General features: G+C 45.2%; 1 protein-coding gene across 1 annotated transcript in view; it reads right to left on the bottom strand.

Annotated features, from left to right (window-relative positions):
- Window positions 1-13,804: 13,804 nt before the first annotated feature.
- stil (STIL centriolar assembly protein) overlaps window positions 13,805-21,465 on the bottom strand; it is a 79,333-nt gene continuing 71,672 nt past the window's right edge. The window contains 8 exon segments of the mRNA XM_034179267.1: window positions 13,805-14,385; window positions 15,622-15,869; window positions 15,951-16,041; window positions 18,726-18,951; window positions 19,036-19,135; window positions 19,760-20,236; window positions 20,238-20,510; window positions 20,626-20,734. Coding sequence (XP_034035158.1) covers window positions 13,839-14,385; window positions 15,622-15,869; window positions 15,951-16,041; window positions 18,726-18,951; window positions 19,036-19,135; window positions 19,760-20,236; window positions 20,238-20,510; window positions 20,626-20,734 — 2,071 coding nt within the window. The 3' untranslated portion in view covers window positions 13,805-13,838.

The raw sequence follows: 21,465 nt of genomic DNA, 5'->3' as shown, positions 1-21,465 counted from the left end.
AAGCTAAAAGAAATCACAGACTGTAAGGTGGTAGCAGGAGAGAGTGTCACTAGACAGCATAGGATGGTTGTTTGTAGGATGACTTTAGAGGTAAAGAAGAAGAAGAGAGTGAGAGCTCAACAAAGGATCAGATGGTGGAAGCTGAAGGAGGAAGACTGTTGTGTGAAATTTAGCGAGCAGGTGAGAGAAGCACTAGTTGGAGGGGAAGCAATTTTGGACAACTGGAAAAGTACTGCAGATGTGGTGAGGGAGACAGCTAGGGCAGTACTGGGTATGACATCTGGACAGTGGAAGGAAGACAAGGAGACTTGGTGGTGGAATGAAGAGGTCCAGGAAAGCATAAGGAGAAAGAGGTTGGCGAAAAAGTTTTGGGATAGTCGGAGAGATGTAGAAAGTAGACAGGAGTACAAGGAGATGCGGCGTAAGGCGAGAAGAGAAGTGGCAAAAGCAAAGGAAAAGGCATATTGCAAGCTGTACAAGAAGTTGAATAGTAAGGAAGGAGAAAAGGACTTGTACTGATTGGCCAGACAAAGGGACAGAGCTGGAAAGGATGTGCAGCAGGTTAGGGTGGTAAAAGATGCACATGGTAATGTGCTGACAAGTGAGGAGTGTGTGCTGAGAAGGTGGAGGGAATATTTTGAAGAGTTGATGAATAAAGAAAATGAGCGAGAGAAAGGCTGGATGATGTGGTGAGAGTAAATCAGGAAGTAAAAGAGATTAGTAAGGAAGAAGTGAGGGCTGCTATGAAGAGGATGAAGAGTAAATCAGGAAGTAAAAGAGATTAGCAAGGAAGAAGTGAGGGCTGCTATGAAGAGGATGAAGAGTGGAAAGGCAGTTGGTCCAGATGACATTCCAATGGAGGCATGGAAATGTCTAGGAGAGATGGCAGTAGAGTTTCTAACCAGATTGTTTAATAAAATCTTGGAAAGTGAGAGGATGCCTGAGGAGTGGAGACGAAGTGTGCTGGTTCCTATTTTCAAGAACAAGGGTGATGTGCAGAGCTGCAGTAACTACAGAGGCATAAAGCTGATCAGCCACAGGATGAAGTTATGGGAAAGAGTAGTAGAAGCTAGGCTTAGAAAACAGGTGAAGATCTGTGAGCAGCAATATGGTTTCATGCCGAGAAAGAGCACTACAGATGCAATGTTTGCTCTGAGAATACTGTTGGAGAAGTACAGAGAAGGCCAGAAAGAGTTACATTGTGTGTTTGTGGATTTAGAGAAAGCTTATGATAGGGTGCCAAGAGAAGAGTTGTGGTATTGTATGAGGAAGTCTGGAGTGGCAGAGAAGTATGTTAGGGTAGTGCAGGACATGTACAAGAATAGTGTGACAGTGGTGAGATGCGCAGTCGGAATGACAGACTCATTCAAGGTGGAGGTGGGATTACACCAAGGATCAGCTCTGAGTCCTTTCTTGTTTGCAGTGGTGATGGACAGGTTGACAGATGAGATCAGACAGGAGTCCCCATGGACTATGATGTTTGCAGATGACATTGTGATCTGTAGTGAGAGTAGAGAGCAAGTTGAGTCTAGTCTGGAGAAGTGGAGATATGCTTTGGAGAGAAGGGGAATGAAAGTCAGTAGAAGCAAGACTGAGTACATGTGTGTGAATGAGAGGGAGCCCAATGGAATAGTGCAGTTACAAGGAGTAGAAGTGGTGAAAGTAGATGAGTTTAAATATTTGGGGTCAACTGTTCAAAGTAATGGAGAGTGTGGTAGAGAGGTGAAGAAGAGAGTGCAGGCAGGGTGGAGTGGGTGGAGAAAGGTGGCAGGAGGGATTTGTGACCGAAGAATATCAGCAAGAGTGAAGGGGAAAGTTTACAAAACAGTAGTGAGACCAGCTATGTTGGACGGCTTAGAGACGGTGGGACTAACAAAAAGACAGGAGGCAGAGCTGGAGGTGGCAGAGCTGAAGATGTTGAGATTCTCTTTGGGAGTGACAAGAATGGACAAGATTAGGAATGAACATATCAGAGGGACAGCTCAGGTGGGACAGTTTGGAGACAAAGTCAGAGAGGCGAGATTGAGATGGTTTGGACATGTGCAGAGGAGGGACCCAGGATATATAGGGAGAAGGATGCTGAGGATGGAGCCACCAGGCAGGAGGAGAAGAGGGAGGACAAAGAGGAGGTTCATGGATGTGCTGAGAGAGGACATGCAGGTGGTTGGAGAGACAGAGGAAGATACAGAGGACAGGGTGAGATGGAAACGATTGATCTGCTGTGGCGACCCCTAACGGGAACAGCCGAAAGACAAAGTCGTCTCTCACAGTGGACATGCACCTAAGATGAAAATTTCAGACCCCTCCATGATTTCTAAGTGGGAGAACTTGCAAAATTGCAGGATGTTACTTATACTGTTATACTGTTACTTAATACTTATTTTCCTCACTGTAGCTTGACACCGCTCATTCCTTCTTATGGGTCCGTCCTCTAAATGTGTCCCACCGGATCTCTACATACACACATTGGTTCCTATTTATGATATGCTCACAGTACATCTCCCCTTTTAGCTTAGAGTCCTTGTATGTTCTTTTTTGTCCACAGAGCCTTTCATGTCTTTACTTTTAACTGTCCTTTCTTCTGCAATGCACTGAACATTTAACAATTAACCTCAATAAGCTAAAACCAAAAGCTTTAAAGTGCTTTACAAAAAGATTTCACGACTATTTGTTTACATCTCTCCTTTTGTTTCTTTTTTTTTCAGTTCAACATTCTTTCTTTTAACATTATTTTTCTAACACTTTTTTTTGTAAACACCAACTGTAACAAGTATGACAATAAACTTCTTATGATGATCACAAATCCAGTCTCTGCGGGGCACAAACCACCCACCCTGACCTGGTGACTGTGGGGTGAGGGATCACCTGGATGTGCGACCTGGTCCTTCTGAGACATCCAGTTGGCATTTCCACATTGTAGGATCTTGGGGTGTTGGCTGGGCTGCCGATAATCCCAGAGTTTTTCCTGTTCTTCACCCAGACCTGTTGTCCTAGCTTGAGCTCTGGTTTAGTCTGGGTCCTGTGTCTCTTGTTAAACCAGAAAGCTTGTTTTTGTTTCATGTCCTGGTCTTTTCTCCAGAACAGATGGAGGTCTGGCCATCTTGGCTGAAGTTTCTTCTCACTGATGGGCAAAGGTGTCCCGATGTTACGACCCATCAGCAACTGCGCAGGTGACGAGCCATGTGCCAAGGGTGTGGCTCTGTATGCCATAAGAGCCTTATGTGGATCTTCCCCCTTCTTTAAGAGGGTTTTTACAGTCTGTATGGCCCTTTCTGCTTCCCCGTTACTTTGAGGATAGTGGGGACTTGTCGTGACGTGCTTGAAATCATAGTCCCTTGCAAAGGCAGCAAACTCAGTCGCTGAAAACTGGGGGCCATTATCTGTAACAAAGGGTTTCCAGGACCCCATGCCTTGCAAAAATGGCTTTCAACTTGTTGATAAGCAGGACCGCAGTAGTGGATGTGAGGTTGGCTACTTCACTGTAGCGGGAAAAGTAATCTATCATGACCAGATACATGGCACAATTCCACTAGAACAGATCTGCTGCCAGGCACTGCCATAGGAAGTTGTGTCGTCATAACAGGCTCTGGTGCACTGTGAACCTCCAGTGCACGCACATACACACACACACTGTACAGTTTTCAACTTTGAGTTTGATTTGTTTTGTCAGACCAGGCCACCATATGGACTGTTGCACTCTGGCAATATATTTTGACATGCCCTGGTGACCTTCGTGGACAATATTGATCATTTCCTACTGTCTGTTAACTGGAATAACAAGTCTTTCCCTTCGGCTGCTCCCTTGTTTGCACTCGGGGTCGCCACAGCAAATCCAAGGTGGATCTGCATGTTGATTTGGCACAGGTTTTACGCCGGATGCCCTTCCTGACGCAACTCCACATTACATGGAGAAATGTGGCACTTTTCATTAATAGTCCATCTACCAAGAGTAGATCTTGGTGGTACTGCAATACACTTGACGTTCAGGTGTCAGAGCCTTCCTGCTTATTGGCCATCCTTTTTGAACCAGTTCTTTTAGTTTTTTGCATGTACTGTCTGTTTCTTGTGCCTGTTTGATTTATGCAAGCCTGCTTTCTGATGCTGGCAACTGTTACAAAATCTGATTAACAGACACGCATACATCTACTTCCAACTGCTCTTCCTGCGTTGTGGGCGAAGCCTGTATCAGTGCTCTGGACAATGCATCCGCTGTGATCAAGTTCTTTCCTGGGACCTGTTCTATTTTAATATGTGAATCGAAGCAGTCGTAATCGAAACCTCAGAACATGAGGTGGCAGGTCATCCAGAACTCTGCTGCCTAGTAGAGAAATGAGAGGCTTATGATCGGTCTGAATCAAAAAGTCCATTCCTACCAGGTAAGACTGAAACCGTTCACATGCCCAGGTCAGCACGAGTGCCTCTTTTTCGATTTGGGCATATCTGCGCTCTGCGTTAGTCATGCTGCGTGAAATGAAAGCCACTGGATGCCATTCACCTGTGGGTTGCTTTTGGGACAGGACCCCACCTAAGCCGAAGGATGAAGCTTCGGCAGCAGCTTTTGTCTCTCCGTTTAGACAGTACTGGGCCAGGACTGCGGGTGAGCTTAGTTACTGTCATAACTCAAAGGCCCGCTGCTGTGCTGTTCCCTATTCCCAGGTGGTGTCTGCTTTGAGGAGCTCTCTCAGTGGCTGTGTGAGCTCAGCTATGCGTGGGGAAAACTTTCCAACATGCCCATGAATCTTTTCACATCTGCAGCATCTTTTGGTATAGGCATCGCCTTTATTGCTTTGATTTTGCCAGGGTCTGCTTCACTTCCCTGGACTGTGACAATGTGACCCAAAAATATTACTTTTTCCACCGCAAACTGGTATTTGTCATTGTTGAGAGTCAGCCCCTGGTGCAGGAGGCCTAATGCTGCAATAGCTGGGAATCCGAGCAGAGGGGTAGACAGTCTCTGCATGACATAAATTGGCTGTGTTGTCATTTTATCTTTGTATTTCATGACAGCGTTAAACTTACCTCTCACTTTTAGGGCTTCTCCACTGGGACCGCACAGGGGTTTCTCTGCTCTTGTGAGTGGACCATGCAGATCTTTGGAGTAGGTGACAGCAGGTATCACTGTTACGTCTGCCCCTGTATCCACTTTAAAAGTCACATCTTTACATTTATCTCAAGTGTCTTTTTCCAGTTGTTGGGCCGTTCTCCTGCCGACACTGCTCTTAAAAACAAAGTGTTGTCTTCGTCCTCCAGGACGGCTCCAACTCTGCCTGATCTGCACACAGCTGCGAAATGTCCCTTTTTTCTGCACTCGGCGTCTCGTTTTGGTTAGATCCCTTATGTTTTATTTTGAGTTCTTTATTTAATTCTGATAATCTTAACTGCCTTTGTTTCTTTTGGTATGTGCAAAAAGATATAATTTTCCCCCTGAGAACCACTTTTAGTGCATCCCATACTATTTCTGGGCCAACTTCTCCATTATTGTTTTCCTCCATATAGTGTTTGATTTCTTCTTTGATTTTTGTTTTAAATTGTTCACTACTAAGAATACTTGTATTTATCCTCCATAATAAGATTCCAGGGTTGTTATTTATTTTCAGTGACATGGAGAGGGGTGCATGGTCTGACAAGTCGATATTACCTATCTCACAGTCATGTATTCTATGGCGATCTTTTTTGAAAATAAAAAAGTAATCTATTCTGGACTAGACAGCATGTTAATGGGAGTAATGTGTGTAGTCTCGGGTTGTTGGGTAGAAGTCTCTCCAGAGATCGATTACTCCCAGCTCTGCCATGAGAATCTTGATCTTCTTGTGTATGGGGGTTTGGGTAGAGTCTTTGGAACCATCCAGTTTGGGATTGAGGTGTATATTCCACATATACGTATGCCCGTTGCCTCCATCATTAGGTCAAAGATTTTTCTATAGAAACTTTCTGCAGAAACATTAAGAAGGGTTATTTGAGCTCCTTCTATTTTGCCAGAGATTCATAAATATCTTCCCTCTTTGTCATTTACCTGTGAGATTTACCCTCTCTTACAACCTGCTCTATAGGATGAATAGTACACTTGAGAAAACCCCACTGTTTTCATCTTTTCATGTTCTACAGAATTGAGGTGCTTTTCCTGCAAAAACAATATGCGCATTCTCCTTTTTCATTTTACTCAATATCTTGCTTCTCTTAATTGGGTTCAGTACCCCATTTATATCGAATAAAACAATTTTAATATTTTGATTAGCCATAGTGTTCTATTTGTATTGCGTGTGGTTGGGTTTCCCCTACATCGTGAATAGATTCTGTAACCTCATACATCCCAGAATCTCTCGTGAACAACGAGAGATGAACATCAGTAGGAACAGTAACACAAAGCTTTCAATGTTGAGGCTCTTTCTGCATTAGCCTCTGAGAGGGTCGAGATGTTAGACCCCCCATAAAGGGATGTCCAGCTCTTCGTTAAGAGTAGGGCCCTTTGAGATGACTGCATAACTCCTACAGTCATGGCTTAAGCATTTCTGTGTCCCGACCATTTTACACAGTTTTAAGGTAAATAATGAAGGTTTTTAAATGAAATCAGAATGAACCATATGAGGCTTCAGGCATCCAGGCAATTAAAATCAGCCTAGTCTATAAGAGTCTTTAAGTCCAAAATCAAATTAGACCATCTGGTCCATAAATCTAATGAAATAAGATGTGAACTGCAGCAGACTTATCTGTATCTTTTACTTGATAAGATGTTTGATGTCCCTCACTCTGGAGAAGGATCACGTCTGAACTCCTGGAGTTTCTCTTTGTACTGCGTGTGAGGGGCTTTTTTCTTTTGCGGTGTGGTAGCAGTGGTATTCCTGGCTCCAACCTGACGGCGCACTGCCACTTGCCATGTAGATAAGAGTTGAGTCTCTTGTTGGTCCGTATTGGTTGGAGCTGGTATGATGGTCACCGGGAATCCACATGAAGCCATGTCCTCTGTCGCCTCTGCTGTGTTCTGATACAGGCGGGTGCCATCATTATAAAAAACTCTGAGTCATGCTGGGTAGGGGGTCTGGAATTTAATTTTCCTTTTGTTGAGTACTTTCTTTGCTTCTGCATATTCCAGATGTCTCTTGAGGACTGCAGATGGATAGTCATGGTCTATGTAGAAGCGGGTGTTGTTGTAGAAAACCTCTCTTTTTTGCCAGGCTCTCTGGATCACCTCTTCTTTCACCCTGTAACTCGCAAGCTTTACAATGATAGACCGGGGCTTTACCTGTGGGTCGGTGGGTTTAGGCACCGGAGCCCTGTGTGCTCGCTCAGTTTTGAGCTCTGTGTCTGGTGGAAATCCCAGTGACTCTTTCAATAGGTTTTCCAGGAAAGAGGGGATATTGTTCCCCTCTGCGCCTTCTGGTATGCCGTATATTCGAATGTTGTCTCTGTGAGCCCGTCCTTGTTGATCGATCAGTTTAGCCTCCATGTCAGCCTGGCGCTGTGAGAGCCGTTTTAGTAGCGTTGGCACTGCTTGTAATGCTGTTTCTGCTTCGTCAATTCGTGTCTCAGCTTCCACCAGCCTGTCGTTCGTCTTGTGTAGTTCTTGTTTAATCTCTGTGAGTTGGTGTTTATTATCTCACCTGAAGTCCCGCAGTTCATTCAATATGCCACGCAGGCTGGCGTCTTCGTCCTCATTCGTCCCGCTAGTTGGGGAGCTACTTCGGCTAGCATCGCTTTGTAGCATGCCTTCATCAGTATTTACTGTCGCGGCTACATTTTTACCACTTCTTGTGCTAACCCTGTTCATCATCACGTTTATAAAACACTTACTTTTGACTTATCTCAGGGGTTATCAGGGTTCATTTGTGAAACTGTCGGAGAGCACAGATCTCAAGCTGCCATCTTTCTTGCGACCCGGAAGCACCTCCTGAAGGCTTCTTTTACACTTGTGTACTTGTTAAGCTCATCAACCCTAGCGTGCTCAAAATGTCATCTGCCTTGTCTCACACTGTGTACATCAGAGAATTTACTTGATAACTCTCATCTTTGCTGTCGAGTCCTGCCGCCACACGAAACCTTTCAAAACGGCGGATCCAGTTGGGCCACGATGAGTAGTCACTGAAATCCAAGTTTTCACGTGGGTTGATCGAAAACAGGAAATCCCCTGAAATTTTCTGCTACGCTAATAGCTTATTAGCATGTGATGAGCTTCCCTCACATGTAGCACTAAAAATTGCTACTTCTCTCTAACGTGGTCTTCCAATCTTCGCTTGAGACAGTCTTCTTGGCTTCTGACACCATGTTCTATCATGTCTAACCATGCACGCGTGTGTCAGTAAGTCAGGAGACACTTATAAGCTCTTGCCCTGAAGCTTTATTCACATAGCTTGACACCGTTCATTCCTTCTTATGGGTCCGTCCTCTAAATGTGTCCCACCAGATCTCTACATACACACATTGGTTGCTATCTATGATATGCTCACAGTACATTGGTGTGTTGTGTTTCACCCCCGCAGGATTGGACCTTCACAGTGTGAGCGTGGATGCGTGTGTCACGTGTGACTGGGGTGCTTATATTTTGTTTTAGGGATCATCACTGCTGGTGTCTCCTCCTCCTTCTCACCGGTAAACCCTAGCTTCTGAATAATCCCTCATTTTTTGTGTTGATTATTTGTTAATCATTTTTAACCATAAAACAATGTTAATTTTTATATATTTACAAATAAAACCTTGAATTAGTGCAACTTGGAACCACGTCTCTGCCTGTCCTTTTTACCCTAGTTTGAGAATCTCTCCTTGGCTTCCTGTCAATCCTGTTCGTGACGCCAGATTGAGGCGACCCCTAAGGATGTCAAGGACAGATTCTCAATCTAGGGTAAACTATAGTGAAGATTCATTCCATCCTGTCTATGGCTGATGCTGAGACCCTGATCCATGCGTTTCTCTCTTCTAGATTGGACTACTGCAATGTTCTATTTTCTGGTTTACCGCAATCTAGCATTAGGGGTCTCCAATTGGCTCAAAATGCTGCAGCCAGACTTTTGACAGGAAGCAGAAAGTTTGACATTACACCCATTTTGGCGTCTCTTCACTGGCTTCCTGTCCCAGTGAGATCAGATTTTAAGGTTCTGCTACTAGTCTATAAAATTGTTCATGAACTGGCACCTCCCTACCTAGCTGACCTAATTAAACCTTACGTACCGGCCTGGGCTGTGTGTTCTCAGGGTGCAGGACTACTTTGTGTCCCTAAGGTGAATAAGAAGTCTGTGGGTCACAGAGCTTTCTCTTATCGTGCCCCTGTTCTGTGGAATGATCTCCCTGTGTCAATAAAAGTCAGATTCTGTGGAGATTTTCAACTCCAGACTTAAGACCCACTTATTTTTCCTTTCGTATGTCTAGCATACTGGCATATACTCTTTTAAATTCATGTTATTAGTAAATGGAGCGGCTCGCAACCTCAACTTTACCTAAATTCTGGGTCTTTTAGTGAAGCTTAGGGCTAGTGGACGTGATCACCTTAGTATTTGTTGTATTTCTAATGCTTGATTTTATTTTGTTTTTTTTTCCCCCTCTCTGTTTGAGGTGTGGCTCCATCCAGAGATGGGTGTGGTGTCTACTTCTGCAAGTCTCCTGTCCCGGACACCAGCATGGACTCCCAGAATTTCCTAATTTCCTATATATTCGTATTGTCAACTGTGTCGTTAGCATGGCCCAAGCAGAGGGTCACCCCTTTGAGTCTGGTAAGGTTAGATCCAGTGGTGGGCACAGTTCTGCTAATTCACGAACTAGCAAAGATAACTTTGTTGTTAGCAGATTAGCTTTTCAGCTAACTTCAAAAACCGTCAGCAGACCAGTTAGCTTCCACTAAATTTAGTTCCACTAATTTAGTCCACTAATGTTGTTTTTTTTGCATAGTTAGCAGGGTTGGGTAGGATTACTTTGAAATGTAATCCAAAAGTAATCAGATTACAAGTAATCCAAATGTATGTACATACATACATGTAATCCACATGTATTCTTTCAAAGTAATCCTACCCAACCTTGATAGTAACGGTGAAAAACATTTGTAAACCGTTAAATCATACACAATGGTTCCTCTCTGCTACGTATTTTGCAGCAGTCAGGCAGCAAAGAGGAGCTGAGCTCAACTGTACCCCAGCAGAAGGCGCCTGGCTGCCAGGCTGCTACAAAAAAGAAAAGAACAAAAGTAATTTACATTCACAGCAAACAGCGGTCCATACGTGAGGCAGAAGTCATGAAAAGGAAAGTAGGTTTGACTTATGGTTTTGATTTAGAAACCAAATTAATGTGGATAGTTTAACTACATTAATGTCAACTGTCAATTTTACAAAGTGAAAATATAACACATATCTTTTAATTTTAACATAAAGCACTAATTCTGAATGTTTGAACACTAACACACAGATGCCAAAAGGCCTCCACTCATCACTGATTGTTGATTTATTATATGTAAAAACCAACACACACATTACTGTAACATGTTTTTTTTTTTTACAAATAAATGTGTATTTGTAAAATATGTAATTTTTTTCATTTGTAAAAAAAAAGGCATTTGCAAAAACGAAAATTCTGTTTGTTGTGATTCAACAACCGTGTGATATAACTGGATGCCATTCACCCTGCCATCCAGTAGATGGGTCAAAATGCATAGAACACTGCCACCTGGGCAATGGGGTAAATGGTATAGCACTTTTCCATCTCCATCAGACGCGCAAAGCGCTTTACAATTATGCCTCACATTTACTCCGATGTCAGGGTGCTGCCATACAAGGAGGTCACTACACACCAGGAGCAACTAGGGGATTAAGGACCTTGCCCAAGGACCCTTAGTGATTTTCCGGTCAGGTTGGGATTTGAGCCGAGGATATTCTGGTCTCAAGCCCAACACTTTTAACCACTAGACCATCACCTCCTTTCTCAATGGCTTTGCGAGTGGTGATGTTCTCCCAAGAGTATAATTCCCGGTAGTAATCTGCCCACCTCTCCATCTGTTGGCTGCGGTCTGTAATGACTTGCCCAGAGGCAGACTTGAGGGTCCCTTGAAGTTTGGTCAACGCATGAAGCAGGAATTTCATGCAAAACGTGTGGAATCGTCCCTGCCTCTTATGCCTCGTACACCTGTTGCTACAACTATTTGCACACACCAGCAGCTGAAAGAGAGTGTGCGCTGTGCGAACCCATTGCACCCTCTCGCGGCAGGTGCCGGCCAAATTCCAGGTGACACGCACGAACACCTAACACTGCTCGCATGGCACTTAGAAATGTGTGGCCAGTCAACCTCGGCACGACAGCAGACTGTAGACAACCACTGCTGTACTCGCAGAGAAATTTGTCTATGTTCTCCACGAGTGCGACTTTGCAAACACACTGACATGTGGGTGTGTGCGATCCACTCACAGGAGACGTGGCTTCTGACAGAAGCAGCTGTGAGAATGTGTGGATCTGGACATTCCTGCTGGACAACACCTACTGTGTTTGGACAGACATGATCTAACAAATGTCCACTGTGAGGAGCATGTGTCTGATTGCTGTATACGAGGTCTGTCAATAAAGTATAGGTCCTTTTTATTTTTTTCAAAAACTATATGGATTTCATTCATATGTTTTTACGTCAGACATGCTTGAACCCTCGTGCGCATGCGTGAGTTTTTCCACGCCTGTCGGTGACGTCATTCGTCTGTGAGCACTCCTTGTGGGAGGAGTCGTACAGCCCCTCGTCGGAATTCCTTTGTCTGAGAAGTTGCTGAGAGACTGGCGCTTTGTTTGATCAAAATTTTTTCTAAACCTGTGAGACACATCGAAGTGGACATGGTTCGAAAAATTAAGCTGGTTTTCGGTAAAAATTTTAACAGCTGATGAGAGATTTTGAGGTGATACTGTCGCTTTAAGGACTTCCCACGGTGCGAGACGTCGTGCAGCGCTCTCAGGCGCCGTCGTCAGCCTGTTTCAAGCTGAAAACCTCCACATTTCAGGCTCTATTGATCCAGGACGTCGTGAGAGAACAGAGAAGTTTCAGAAGAAGTCGGTTTCAGCATTTTATCCGGATATTCCACTGTTAAAGGAGATTTTTTTAATGAGAGACGTGCGGGCGGATTGCAGCGTCGGCTCGCAGCCGCCGCGACGCTCTGCCACAGGAAAAACACCTCCGTTGGAAGCCTTAAGGACAAGTTGGAACATGTCCAGCTGTTAAACAATTTCTCATATACTCACTCCACTGAAAGCCATCAAAAGCCGCCTGGATTTTACAAATGGTTATCAACACGGAGGTGTTTTTCCTGTGCCGCCGCACTGCGTCGGCTGCGTCCCAACGCGCGGACCCGTCTTGATTTTGAATTCATCCACATAGAATAACTACATTGTCAACTCTGTCATTTGTACAAAGTGAAAATATAACACATATCTTTTAATTTTAAAATAATGCACTAATTCAAAACATGCCCAAAGTGATTATGGGTAAACTCAGCTGTTTCCCACTGCCATCCAGTAGATGGGTCAAAATGTACATAACACTGCCATCTCCTGGCAACCGGTTATATCACATTGTTGTCAAAACAGCTTAACATTTTTCGGTTTTGCAAATGCCTTTTTTTTAGAAATGAAAAAAATTACATATTTTACATAAAAGCACATTTATTTGTAAACACTAACACACCCCCGTTACATTAACTTGTCTTGGTTTTTACATAGAATGAATGAGCCAAACCAATCAGTGTAGGCAGAGGCTCAGTTTACCCATAATCCCTATGGGCACCTGTTCAAAAACTTAAGAATTAGTGAATTATTTTATTATTTTTCAAGACTTCTGCCTCACAGCTGGACCTCTGTATGCTGTAAATGGACTGCATTTATATAGCACTTTTCCATCTGCATCAGACACTCAAAGAGCTTTACAATAATGCCTCATATTCACCCCGATGTCAGGGTGCTGCCATACAAGGCGCTCACTACACACCGGGAGCAACTAGGGGATTAAAACCTTTGCCCAAGGGCCCTTAGTGATTTTCCAGTCAGGCGGGGATTTGAACTGAGGATCTTCTGGTCTCAAGGCCAACGCTTAACCACTAGACCATCACCTTTACCTTTTGTTTTAGTCTTAAATACTCAAAAACAAACAAACAAAATTACATATCGTGTCACCTACACGTTAAAGAAAACAAGAGTCAACATGTCCCCCCGGTCGACAGCAGCCTCAGACTGAGACCGGCGAGGGAAGCCACCAAGACACTTTTAAGGTCTGAAGGAGCGATGTGATGGAGAGAGGTGTGCTGCAGCAGTCACATGGTAGGGGGGGCAACACAAAGACCAGCAGACAGAAGCCAGACGGACTGTCCCACCTGGGGGCTTGGTCTAAAACCAGCCTGTTAGAGGGCGAGTGCTGATCAACATAACCTATTACATGCTTCAAGTTTCCTTCACTGTTCATCCTGTTGCACAGTAATTCCCAAAGTCTGCTGTCGGCCCCTTGTGGGCTGTGAAGGTACTGCCGGTGAGCCACAAGAAATCAATTAATGAAAAGAATGACTGGATTGCCATTGTTTAAATAAATTTTTAAAATACCTACATTTATTTTATCATAAAATGTCTGACCTTTTTTTAACTTGTATATGAAAATACTTCACCTTTGTCCAACGTTCGATTAAAGGTGATCCGTTTTCACATTCGGATTACAGAATAATCCTGAATGGGGCGGTAACACAGATCTGTGCCACTGAATTCACGTTCTGAATTTTATTTGGAGTCATAAATATGAAGAAAAAACAAACACAAAACATTTACAGAAAGAAAACAAAAAGTTTTTCAAATGTTTCACCACATTTGTTGAATTAAAAACAGTCCTGAGTTTAGTTTGACATCCGCTCTCAGAAGAGTTTGGGCAGCTGCCGGAGGCGACTCAGGTCCAGGATGTTCCCAACAGAACCCTCAGGCTGGCCGGTGCTAGTCCGGCCCAAAGCCTGCAGCCGGGGTGAACGGTTCTCCTTGTCCGGACCGCGCCGTTTGGCGTCACAAGCCAACAGCTGTGTCTTTGGCTTGAGGTCTCGGTTCAGCTGCCCCTGTGGGAGGAGCTTCCTGTTCAGAGCTTCAGCCGGCGCCTTCTGAGCGGTGACTTCCTGCTCGTCCTCGCTGCTATGCTCCTCGATCAGACCGTACCTCCTCATGTACCGCCGGCTGGCCAGAGACATGTTGCTGGGATACAGCACAGTGTCCACGGGGACGGTCACACTCGGTCTTGGGGCGCGGCCTCCCACTAACAGCTGGCAGAGCTGAGAGTCGCTCAGGTAGCGCAGGGCGATCGCGTTGGCCTCCAGGCTAAGATCCGCACTGCATTCTGGGACAGGAGTGCCATCTGCTGGCTCGGACACACTCAGTCTGGACAGGACGGCAGCCGGGTTGATACACATCAGAGTGCTGACCAGGAAACAGACAGCAGCACGTCAATGCCGGCAGTCTAACAAACGTCAAGCGCAACCCTGACAAATCAGTTCCAGTAAGTACCACCCCGGTGACCCCAAACCAAATCCCCCAAAACACAGACTTAAAATGTTCAATTAACAAAGTACATCAAACTCCTTCAATCAGCCTGCTTACTCATAATATCTATTAAACATGAGCCAGTAAATAAAATCTACTTTAGTAGAGTCACCATCTAGTGCACCCTGACATGGCGCCTAACGTTAGCACGAGCTGAGGGTGTCCACCGCGAGCAGCGGCATTTATAATGTGCTTCCTGCTGCTGGCAGCAGGAGCAAATCACTCGATGAGTCCTGCCCTCTTGCATAATGAGTTCCAGCCCCTCCCTTCAGGGTGGAGACTTGTTGTTCCAAAGTGTAGAACAAAGCGCGATCAGACGGCAGCCGTTACTGAATGCAACAAGCAGCCATATTCTTCAAGACTTTAATCTGCCCAGATTCTGCAACTTCCACATATTGGATCTTATCCAATTTGAGAATCTGAGGACTGGAAACTGCACTTGTCGCACATGCCGTGACGAGCGTTAGCACCTTCCTCTGTGTTTAATATATTACATGTGACTCTCTGCCAGACAACCAGACAAAACAACCTGATCCTTAACAATACAGACTTGTGGTGGCTGAGAACCTTAAAGCAACGAGCCACCGTGGATTTCATTGCTCACATGTCCAGGAAACATGTTAGCATTACACAACACAATAGCGCGAGCAGAGTTTTTCCTTTATGAACAGGATTTATAAAACACTTTTGCTCCAGAGTTCCTGAAATGAAACCCTAATTTTTTTTTATGCTGTAGCATGTGTGTGAAAATGGCCAAAACACAATCCTGATCCGTTGGCGTAATGACCCTCTGAAGTTCACTGGGGGCTCGTACGTCATGTGGCTGAATGAACGTTCGTTCATCAGAGGCGTCAGGAAGCATCAAAACATGACATCTAACGTTTAAAAAAAACATTAATTCTCTCTCACCATCTGTGCTGCCAAACTGACACGCCATCACATAAATAAAGCTAACTGTTAGCGTGGTCTCAGTGACACACTGCTCTCAGGAACACGACTTTGATAAAAACCTTTAATAAAGCTCATCTCAGAGCTGATTCTGGATGTTGGCAGAGGTTGAACTCGAATGAGTAGTTTGTTATTTGAGTATTTTATCACAGAATACTCCTATACCTGGCGCTCTCCATGACCCGGTGTCGGCTCCTGTCCGCGCCACACAGATGTTGGTCCACGTCGACGCCGAGCTGTCGAAGCTGTTGCAGTGTGGCGCTGATCACCGGGTCCCCTCTGGAACTCTGCTGCTTCCTCGTGGATGAGGACGATGAGAAGGCCGGGTCAGAACCGACGGAGACTCTCCTGCTTGTAGGCTCCTCCTCTTCCTGTTTGCTCTCTGATTCCTGCAGGCGGCTGGTCAGCTGACTCTGAGGACGTACAGACAAAATGAGACATCGGCCGTCTTGTTTCTTCACGGCTAACCTAACAGACGTCGGTGTGTGCGTTACCATCAGGTCACGGTAGAACCTCTGCTGGTCATCTGCAGGCCCGTACATGCTGGCACTCTCTCCCAGAACTGGACTCTGCAGACCGCTGACGCTGCACCCAAAATATCATCATCAAACCAACAGAACAGCAACCTGCAGGGTTTCTGAAAAACTCCAACGTGACAACTTTCCCCTCACAATTACAACAATTATATTCAAAACTCAATTCAAATTATTTACACAGCACCACATAACCACACAGGTCACCTCAAGGTCTAAGCCCCTCCCCGGCCTGCCAACCGGCTCTAAACCCCGCCCTGACCAACGATCCAACCCACAAGCAAAAACATTGGTGACCACAGTAAGAAAAAGTCCCTCACAGGAAGAAACCTGAAACAGACCAGTAGGGATGAACGAGTACACCGCCTAAATCATCTGTATCCGTTCAACCACCTAAATCATCTGTATCCGTATCTGTACTTATAGTGGGCGCAGCCTAAACCGAAGTGGGCGTGGTTTAACCTGAAATGGGTGGGGCTTAAATCAGTACATTATTTTAAGTCTGAAATTGATATGGATTGATCAGAAGTTGCTATATTTATTGTTTATTTGAAAACTATTTACACAACAGACTCAAAATTGAGATTCAAATCAATGTTTTTGATCACAACAGTAAGAGAACTATTTACAGAACAAGTTTTTTATGAACTCAGAACATGAACATTCTTAAGTGTATGAATGAATATTTACAGAACAGTCTCAGAATTGACATTCAATGTCGTAGGAAATTATGACCTACTAAGTCTGCATGAACAAGAATTGTCATACTCAACACAACTTTCTTTTTTAATTTTATGATCAAACTGACTTATTTCATTTAGTTATTTTTACTACCTAATATTCTTGGCATTTTTTTCCCACAAAGTTAAACAATATTGATTAAGGTGTGTGTGTCTGTGCGTGCATGTGTGTGACTGTGTGAGAGAGGTTGTTCGACTGACCCATTTATTTTTATGAACTGCAGTGAGAAAGTGTCAGATACTTCATGCAGCCATATTCAATAAAATATTAATATAGACTACTTTGTGTGTTCAGCTGTATGTCTGTAAGTGTTGTGTTTATTTTTAATGATCTGTGTGAACTTGGTGATTCATGCAAACATCCAGTGATGGCAAACAGGGAAATAGTACGTCAGCCTGGTTCACTGTATTCTTCTCAAAAGCACCGCGTTCAGTTTTCCAACTGATTTTTTATATCACCAACAAAACGAAGAGCAAACAAACAGTTAAAAAAATAAATAAATAACCAGACCGTAGTGGGGGGTAGTGACCGACGCGACAGGAGCTGTTTTCAGTTTTCTGTTTTCAGCTCTGTCTTGTCAAATGCTCCGCGTACGACACGAAACAAGTTCACCAATTAACTTTAAATATCAGCCAAAATGAAAAAGAGGCGAGCTGAAGAAAACAGAGTACTGACAGAGCAACGTGAGGCAGAATCCAGCCAAGCACAGAGAGAGCTCCTGTCTCTGTGTGTGTGAGAGAGACATGTCTGTGTAGGGAGGGGCGGGCGCTGTGTGTGACTGGCCAATCACAGAGCGTGAAGACAGTCAGTTAGCCAATTAGAATTTTCCTTCAGCATGAGCACAGATCTTGATGAGTTTTGTTCGGGTCATGCTCGTGCTCGTCAAAAATGCTTTATCTGTACCGGATACTCATCTGAAACGAGTATCCGGATCAGCCCTACAGAGCAGACTCAGTGAGGAGACCATCTGCTCTGTAAATCTACTGCTGACAAACCTGAGGACCAAATAAGGACACATTAGTGTTGCTAACATCAGCAAACTAACAAAATGGTTGATGGAAGGGTTTCCCTAAAAACCATCTTAGGTGTATTCTGAGTGACATCTTAAACATTAACAGAGAGATTTCACTGAGTAACATCACTTTGTGCAGATGGGACATCAGTCAAATCAGCTGCTAGAGTCAGTGGCTGCAAAGAAAACCTGCCCCTCTTGTCCCTTTCTGGATCACTTTGGACACCACTGATTTAGAGTCTGATTGGCTACGATCCACATAGCGATTTATTTATTTACTAAGAATAATGACGGTGGGCAGACAGCAGCATGTCAACGACCCTGAGCACAAAATGAAAGCCAATCAATCAGTCACTTACAGGTCTGCAACTGGAATTTGGACTTTCTGTCCAACAGACCTCAAACTGCACGCCTGGCCTACGAGAAATCCTCCACACAGACCCCAAGCACAGGCGCCCCCTCCAGGCTATGTGCAGAGTCCTGTTTCATACTCCTCATTCACCCACAAACGAGGACCAAACACAGTCACTGAATTAGCGGACGACATCGCAGCGGCAGGCTGGATGTCCAACAAGGACAAGACAAGATGCAGAGACAAGATCCAACATCTGGGGACCTGGTGCTCTGACAGTAACTCTGAGCCTCATCTTGAAAAGACCAAAGAACTGACAGCAGATTCCACATACATCTGACTTTTCCCATTTAGAGCCGCGAGATCTGCTAAAACGCTCCAACTGCTGATCCTTCTACACAACGCGGAGGAGGGAAGTTTGATCACCTGTTCAGAGGGGATCCCACCACGTGTAAAAACGCAGTCAACATTAGCCACTTGTCAGGAAGATGTTGGTGCTGAAGTTTGCAAATTAAAGGCGGGAAAAAAAAAAAGAGACACTCACGGGTTGATGACTAACATTAGCATGTTGTGTTGGCAATAAGCTACATAACATTACCACTCAGAGAGGAGTCAGGAGGCAGAGCCTTACCTGTGCTGCCCAGGTGGGGAGCACGCCACCCCCTGGACTGAGGCGACACTGTCAGCTCTGCTCACGGGTTTGGGGGAGACCGGTGGGTCACTATGAGAGGATGTTCTAGAAGAGGAGGCGCTGGGAAGGTTGGAAGAAGACAGGGGTCCTGGTGAAGGAGGAGGTGGGTCCTGTCCCTCCTGACACAGGACAGGATGGACATAATCCCCCCAAAACAGACTGGCACCTAAAAGCCATCATATGAATATTTATGACAGTATGTAACACATACTGGCCGGGTGTCCGAGACAGGAAACTAAAGCCGACTCACCCGTTCCTACAGCCACGCTGGCTGTGTTTCTGGGTGTCTGAGTCTCTGCGTGATGGCTGGAAACCTGAAGATTTCCTTGAACCTGCAGCAGCATTTGGACCTGAAACATTCAGGAAACACTGTCAACACGTTTTCAGGTATTTGGTCATCACCTGGTTCGATTCCACTGCCTGCACATGCTGACTGGAGAAAAAGCACCGTCCCACTCATTAGTGCAGACTCACCATCATCATTTTTCAGTATTGGCAAGATGGACAGTAATTTACTTACGTAAACGGCAAAACAGAGTTTTAGAATTTTTTTTTTTAGAGCGTTAAGCTGAAACAGGAAGCTTTGTGAGTTTAACTTTATCTCTCGATGTCCGTCTTTCTTCCTCATTAAAGATAAAACATCAGCTTTGATCTTGTTGCTGCAGCAGGCTGCATTTTTTTTTAAATTTAATTAAGTTCTTTCTTTTTTTTTTTTTTTAAACTTCTGAAAGCAGCAGAAGTCGTCGATGAACCAGAAGCCAAATGTGACCTGATCGGTACAACTGTCCAGGGTGGCGGCTCAGAGACGGACAACACGGCTCACAGAGTTCTCCAACCATACTGAAAAATTAACAGATGGAATCACTGGGATCAAGGTGAATGTTTGGTCTCTAACGTGAAAGGTTTTCTGGTGGAAGTTTCCCTGCACAGCCGTCAAATGGCCTGAAACTGTGCTTTCAAAGTTTAATTTGTACCTGAGCCTGTAGGAGGCGGAGCTGTTGGTCCTGCTGGAGGAGCAGCTGGTAGGCATCAGATGGTACGACGCCCAACGGTGCTGGAAGAGAGGACGCACGGCGCACACAGAGAGGAGCCGGAGAATCAGCCACCATGCCAGAGGGGACAGATGGGTGCGTCCACTGAAGGGGGGGGAGACCGGCTGTCCTGAAGACAGGGGGCGGAGTCGCTGCGCTGTTGGACAGGAACCGGACAACTAACAAGAGCAGAAGCAGAGTGGGGGTTGGAGGGAGGAGAAGGAGGATGAACGGGGGAGACGGCAGATGCAGGAGTGTGGTGATGGGAAGGAGGAGGTGGATTCTGGTGGCCACCAGAAGGAGCAGCAGGCTGAGGAGATGCTGGAGCATGAGAAGGAACGGGGTCACGGCTACAGGAAGGAGCACGGTGCTGAGAGGAGGCAGCATGTGGAGGATGAGGGTGCAGCGCTGGGGAACAGAGGATGGGGGTGAAGTCATATGAAGGAACGTGGCAGCAGGTACACGGCTGGTCCAGATTGGAGTTTGGGGTGCTGTGGAGGTGAGCTGATCTGGGAGCTGCAGATGTGGAGTTTTTTTGTCCGGGAGGAGGAGCAGAGTTGGTGTCAGCTGGAACTTCAGAGGTGGTTCCAGCAGGAAGCGGTGTGCGGGAAGGCACGCGTTCCTGGTCGGAAGGTGTAAAACTGGCATCAACCAACAGAGAAAGTTCAGGAACCGATGGCTGCACTCTCTTCACCTGAAACAGCAAACATTTACCGCTATTTTTACAAATCTATCAACCGGTGGTGGCAGCAGGGACGGCAACGCCACCCGATGTCACACAGTACGTCAAGTTTACAACAACAACTGACCTGCTGAACGAGGAAGTGAGGGCTCGGTGAAGGTCGGGGGGACAAATCTTCATCTTCGACCCCTGAATCGTGGTCGCTGATCGACAGATGGGCAGCTGGCGAAGGGGCACTGAGGACAAGTTCAGAGTCATACATCAGTCACACACATGTGCAGAGTACCTTTACAGACTGAACCAGGAACCATGTGCTGGTCCACAGATACCTGGCACAGCGCTACATGTTCCATAACATTGCTTTGTTTGCCACTCTATTAGTGGACAACATTGCAGCAGTAGGCTGGATGTCTTCAAGGATGAGACAACATGCAGAGACAAGATCCAACATCTGGGGACCTGGTGCTCTGACAACAACCCTGATCCTCATCATGAAAAGACCAAAGAACTGACAGCAGATTCCACATACGTCTGACTTTTCCCACTCAGAGCCGTTAGATCTGCTATAAACAAACAGTATTTTAATGGTTAACAACGTTGAAGGTTTCAGGTTCAGTTCCCACCGGTCATTTCTGTGTGAAGTTTACATGTTGTCCCTGTGTTCAAGTGGGTTCCCTCTGGGTGCTCCAAGCTCCTCCCACTTCCAAAGACATGCAGGTTAGATTAAGTGGAAACTAAACTGACACTGTGTTGGTCCTTTTCACAGCAGCAGGATTAAAAAGTCAAGTAATAAGAATAAAACACGATTTAGAATGTAAAGAACAGAATGTTCACTGCATGTAAAGTGCAGAGCGAAGGTGCAAAAGTCCAGCTCAGGCTTTCTGCACAGCTTTCACAAGAACAGTGTGCACAAGATTTCATGAGTTTGCATGGAACCAAAGGTTATAACTCCCTTTTTCAAACGGGG

Source organism: Thalassophryne amazonica, chromosome 10, assembly GCF_902500255.1.
Source record: "Thalassophryne amazonica chromosome 10, fThaAma1.1, whole genome shotgun sequence".
NCBI classification, from domain to species: domain Eukaryota; kingdom Metazoa; phylum Chordata; class Actinopteri; order Batrachoidiformes; family Batrachoididae; genus Thalassophryne; species Thalassophryne amazonica.
Note: the sequence above shows the minus strand (reverse complement) of the source record. Positions and strands in the feature narration are given on the sequence as shown.